At 65.5% G+C, this 5,274-nt stretch overlaps 2 protein-coding genes across 2 annotated transcripts; both read left to right on the top strand.

The window, feature by feature from the left end:
• Positions 1 to 1,359: 1,359 nt before the first annotated feature.
• Positions 1,360 to 2,105, top strand: LOC121063377 (calphotin-like; the record flags this gene model as incomplete). The annotated part of the gene is made up of 1 exon (XM_040543799.1): positions 1,360 to 2,105. A coding segment is annotated over exon 1 (648 nt), but the record flags the coding sequence as incomplete, so codon positions are not given.
• Positions 2,106 to 2,107: 2 nt separating this feature from the next.
• On the top strand, positions 2,108 to 5,011 carry LOC121063376 (retinal guanylyl cyclase 1-like; the record flags this gene model as incomplete). Its single annotated transcript, XM_040543797.1, has 3 exons — positions 2,108 to 3,041; positions 3,812 to 4,113; positions 4,538 to 5,011. Coding segments are annotated over 3 exons (1,710 nt in total), but the record flags the coding sequence as incomplete, so codon positions are not given.
• Positions 5,012 to 5,274: the final 263 nt, after the last annotated feature.

Here is a 5,274-nt window from a genome sequence, read left to right as displayed (position 1 = left end):
ATGACCCCCTCCGGGACATGGGACCCCCCCCAGGGGTCCCTGCAAGGCTGGGGGGGAGGCACACATATGTGGGGGGCACACGCGTGTTGGGGGGGGCACACGCGGGGGGGGGGCACCCGTGGGGGGTGACCCGGCCGCAGGGGATGAAGGGGCCAGAAATAACCGGGGGGGGGATTAGGGCAGCGCCGGGGCCAAGCGGGTGGCACACGGGTGTGGGTGACACATGGGCGTGGGTGACACGCGGGTGTCACACGGCTGTGAGGGTGTCGCACGAGTGTCACACGAGTGTGGGTGACACGAGTGTGGGTGACATGTGGGTGTCACAGGGGTGTGAGGGTGTCACACGGGTGTGACACGTGAGTATGGGTGACACACGGGTGTCACACGGGTGTGGGTGACACGCGGGTGTGGGTGACACATGGGTGTCATTATGGGTGTGAGCGTGTCGCACGGCTGTGGGTGACATGCGGCTGTGCGGGTGTCACACGGCTGTGGGTGACACGTGGGTGTGGGTGTCACGGAGTGCGGGTGACACACGCGTGACCCGGGTGTCACACAGGTGTGCGGGTGTGCAGGTGGCACGTGGCTGTGGGTGACACGTGGGTGTCCCACGGCTGTGGGTGACACACAGCTGTGGGTGACACACGGGTGTGCAACTGTCACACGGGGGCGTCACACGGCTGTCACCCAGGTGGAAGTGACACACGGGTGCGGGTGACACCAGGGGTGCCGGTGTCACAGCGCGGGTGTCCCAGGGGTGGGGGGGTGACACGGGTGGGGGTGTCCTAGGGGTGGGGGTGTCACAGTGGGGGTGTCACGGGTGGGGATGTCACGGTGTGGGCCCTCTCCCTGCTACCCCCCGCCCCGACCCCCCCACCCCCACACGTGGCCCCGAGCCCTGCCCTGCCCCGGAGCGGGGGGGGGGCCCGGGGGGGGGTCAGGGATAATCCCGGTTTTACCCCCCCCGGGGGATTAACGGGGCCATGGGGCATGATGGGAAGGGGGGGGGGGGCGGGGCAGTCTCCCCACCCCCTTCCTTTCCCCCCCCCCCCCCCCCCCAAAAAAAACACACAGGAGTTGGGGGTGCTGGGGCGGGGGGGAGCACCCACAGGGGTCTGGCCCCCCCCCAAACCCCTCCCCCCATTCTCACCCCTCTCTCCTGCAGGTGGGGGCCCCAAGGGGGGGAGCACGCCCACGGGTCAGGACCCCCCCCTCAAGGACCCCCCTCTGGTTTTAACCCCTCTCTCCCGCAGGTGGGGGCCCCTGGCCCTGCGCAGCCCCCGGTCCCCGTCCCACCATGGTGGCATCGCCAGAGCCCCCCCGGCGCCTCCCGGTGCGGCCCCCCCAGGCCCTGAGAACCCCCCCACAGCGGCCCCAAGCGTCCCTGGCCCACCCCGGGACCATGCAGCCCCACGGTGACACCTCCTGTGGTGGCATCTGCCACGGTGACACCTCCCATGGTGGCATCTCCCATGGCAGCATCTCCAACGGTGACATTTCCCATGGTGACATCTGCTATTGTGACGTCTCCCACGGTGACGTTTCCCGTGGTGGCATCTCCCACCATGACATCTTCCACAGTGGCATCTCCCATGGTGGCATCTCCTACGGTGACATTTCCCATGGTGGCATCACCCACGGTGACATCTCCCGTGGTGGCATCTCCCACGGTGACTTTTTCTGCGGTGGCTTCTGCCCCAGTGGTGTCTCCTGCCATGACACTTCCCACGGTGGCATTGCCCATAAGGACTTTCCATCTCTTGGCTTCTGCCACGCTGGTGGCATCTCTCATGGTGGTGGCATCTCCCACGGTGGTGACATCTCCCATGGTGGTGGCATCTCCCACAACAGCATCTCCTGCAGCTGTCACATCTCCCATGACAGCGTGTCCCCTGGTGGTGGCACCTCCCTTAACCTCCTCTCCCATGGTGGTGACATCTCCAGCGGTGGCATTTCCCGTGGTGGCATCTCTCACGGTTCTGTTTCCCCAACCAGCAGCACGTCCTACAGTGGTGGCATCTCCCATGGCGGCTGTGTCACCCACACCACCAGCACCTTCCATGGTGGTGGCACCTATCAAGGTGGCATCTTCCATGGCGGTGGCATCTCCAATGGTGGCACCTCTCAAAGTGGTGGCACCTCCCATGGTGGTGGCATCTATCACGGTGGTGACATCTCCAGTGGTGGCACCTCCTCCAGGAGTGGCACGTCCTGTGGTGGTGGCATCTCCAGTGGTGGCACCTCCTCCAGTGGCATCTCCCATGGTGGTGGCACCTCCAGTGGTGGCACCTCCAGTGGTGGCACCTCTCATAGTGGCATCTCCCCTGGCGCTGTCACCCCCCATGCCGCCTCCTCCCGCCGCGGTGCTGTCTCCACCAGCTTCCTCCTCCGCCTCTCCCACCACCCCCGGTGGCCTCCCCACCTCCTCCTCCTCCTCCTCCTCCTCCTCCCTTGCCCACCCCTGACCCGGGGGGCCACCTTCAAGGTGGGGGTGATGGGCCCGTGGGCTTGCGACCCCCTCGTGGCCCGGGCCTTGCCCGAGGTGGCCTCCCGCTTGGCCGTGGCCCGCCTCAACCGCGACCCGACGCTCAGTGGAGGCTACTGGTGGGACGCGGTGGTCTTGGCCGAGGCGTGCCGGACCCCCGAGGCCGTGGCGGGGCTGCTCAATGCCGAGCGCTACGCCACGGGGCTGGTGGGCCCCCTCAACCCGGCCACGTGCGGGGCTGCCGGGCTCCTGGCAGCGGTGTGGAACAAGCCCGTGGTCTCCTGGGCATGTGTGGGCGACATCGAGGGCTTGGACACGTTGGTGGTCCCCATGCCGGCTCCCGGCAGGGTGCTCCACGCCGTCCTCCGGTTCTTCCGCTGGGCCCACGTGGCCGTGGTCACGGCCCCCCAGGACCTGTGGCGAGAGGTGGGGCAGGGCCTGGCCCAGGACCTGCGGGCGCGGGGGCTCCCCGTCACCGTCGTCGTCACCGCCGGGGACCGGGAGGACGAGGCCCGCGAGGCCTTGAGGAGGGTGCAGCGGGCTGACGGGGTCAGAGGTAAGGGGGTGGGGTGGGGGTTGGAAGGGGGGAGGTGGGGGGTGTGGGGGGAGGGAGGAGGGGGGGGAGGTGTGAGGGGAGGATGGTTGGGTGGAGGCGGGTGGGTGGATGGAGGACGGGTGGAGAGAGCATGGATGGATGGAGGACAGATGGATGGAGGACAGCTGGATGGAGGTGGATGGATGATGGATGGATGGAGGTGGGTGGGTGGAGGAAGGATGGATGAGTAGATGGATGGGTGGGTGGGTGGATGGATGGATGGAGATGGTGAATGGAGGACAGATGGGTGGAGGTGGTGGATGGAGGACGGATGGGTGAAGTGAGTGGAGGGAGGATGGGTGGAGGTTGTAGATGGAAGAAAGATGGGTGGAGATATGGGCATGGATGGGTGGAGGAAGGATGGGTAGCAACCAGTCATGAAGGATGGATGGAGGTAAAGGAGGTGGGCACGGCTGTGTGGAGGAAGAGTGGATGGAAATGGAGGAGGTGGGAGAGGAAGGATGGATGGAGACGTGGGCATGGATGGGTGGAGGAAGGACGGATGGAGAAAAGATGGATGGAGGTGGCAGGCATGGATGGACGGACGAAGAGGAGATGGAGATGGAGGAGATAGGAGAGGAAGGATGGATGCAGATGGAGGTGGATGGATGGAAGATGCAGCGGGTGGGCCTGCATGGGGAAGATCCACACGTGTGCCACGTGGAGGTTGGCTGGGGGGCTCCCATGGGTGCAGTGCCCCCACCATGGCTCACCCGCACCCCCCCATGCAGTGGTGGTGATGTGCATGCACTCAGTGCTGCTGGGCGGCGAGGAGCAGCGGGTGCTCCTGGAGAAGGCGGAGGACATGGGCATGACCGACGGCACCTACGTCTTCATCCCCTACGACGCGCTCACCTTCCCCCTGCCCTACCACCACGTGCCCTACCCCATCCTGGCCAACAGCACCAAGCTGCGCCTGGCCTACGACGCCGTGCTCACCATCACCATCGACTCGCCCGATGTCAGCTTCCACGAGGCCCTGCGCCAGGCCCAGGAGGCCTACGAGATCCCAGCGCACATCGACCCCACGCAGGTGGTGTGGGAGCCACAGCCACGGGGTTGGGGTGGGCCCAGCTGTGGGGCAGGGGTGGGCGATCGGAGCCATCAGGGCCATGGGTCAGACATGGGATGGGGCAGATGGTGGTGGACGTATCCCCAGGGGAGTTGGGTAGAGGTGACAGCATCCCGGAGGTGGTGGTCATGGCCAACAGGAGTTGGGTGGAGGTGACAGCAGCCCATAGGCATTGGTCATGGCCAACGGGAGGGGGATGAAGGTGATGGTAGCCAATGGGAGGTGGGCAGAGATGGCGGTAGCCAATGGGAGTTGGATGAAGGAAGCCAAACACTGAGCAGAGTTGACCATGGCCAACAGGCTTGGGTGGAGGTGGCCAAGCTCATGTCGTCGCCCCACGGGTGCCACCTCGACACCCCCCCGACACCTCCTCTCCCCCCACCAGGTCCACCCACTCTTTGCCACCATCTACAACTCCATCTACTTCCTGGCCAACGCGGTGGAGGCCACGCGGCGCACGGGCCGCTGGGTGATGGGCACCAGTGTGGCCGAGCACGCCCGTGGCTTCCACCTGGAGGGCTTCTGCCAGCCCTTCTCCGTCACCGAGGACGGGGACGTCAGCGTCCCCTACGTGGTGCTGGACACGGACGGCAAAGGCGATCGGCTGTGGCCGGTCTACGGGCTGGAGCCCGGCACACGAGGGCTGGGCTACCGCGGCCACTCCGTCCACTGGCCCCACGGCTCCAGCCCCGGCACGGACTCGGGGTGCTGGTTTGAGTCGGGCTCCATCTGCAACGGGGGTGAGCAGGGGGCTCCTTTCCCGCGTTGTGTCCGTTTGTCTGGCTGGGCCCGTGTGGGTCTCTTGGTCTCGCTGTCTGAGCTGAGTTGGTCAACCAGCCGGATGGCTTGGTGTGTGTCTGTCTGTCCCTCTAGACTTCCATCCTCTGCTTGTCCATCTCTCTGTCCATCCTCCATCCCTTCCTTCCTCCATCCCTCCACCCAGCCCTTCATCCCTCTGTTCATCCATCTATTCCTTCAGCCATCTGTCCACTCATCCATCTGTTCCTTCATCCATCCATCCATCTGACCCTTTGTCCACCCATCTGTTCCTTCAAGTACCCATATTTCCATCCCTCCTTCTGTCCATCCACCCATCTCTTCCTTCCTTCCTTCCTTCCTTCC

The sequence above is a fragment of the Cygnus olor genome, unplaced genomic scaffold, assembly GCF_009769625.2.
Source record: "Cygnus olor isolate bCygOlo1 unplaced genomic scaffold, bCygOlo1.pri.v2 scaffold_240_ctg1, whole genome shotgun sequence".
NCBI lineage: Eukaryota > Metazoa > Chordata > Aves > Anseriformes > Anatidae > Cygnus > Cygnus olor.
The sequence above is the reverse complement of the archived record's forward strand: the minus strand, read 5'-3'. Positions and strand labels throughout refer to the sequence as shown.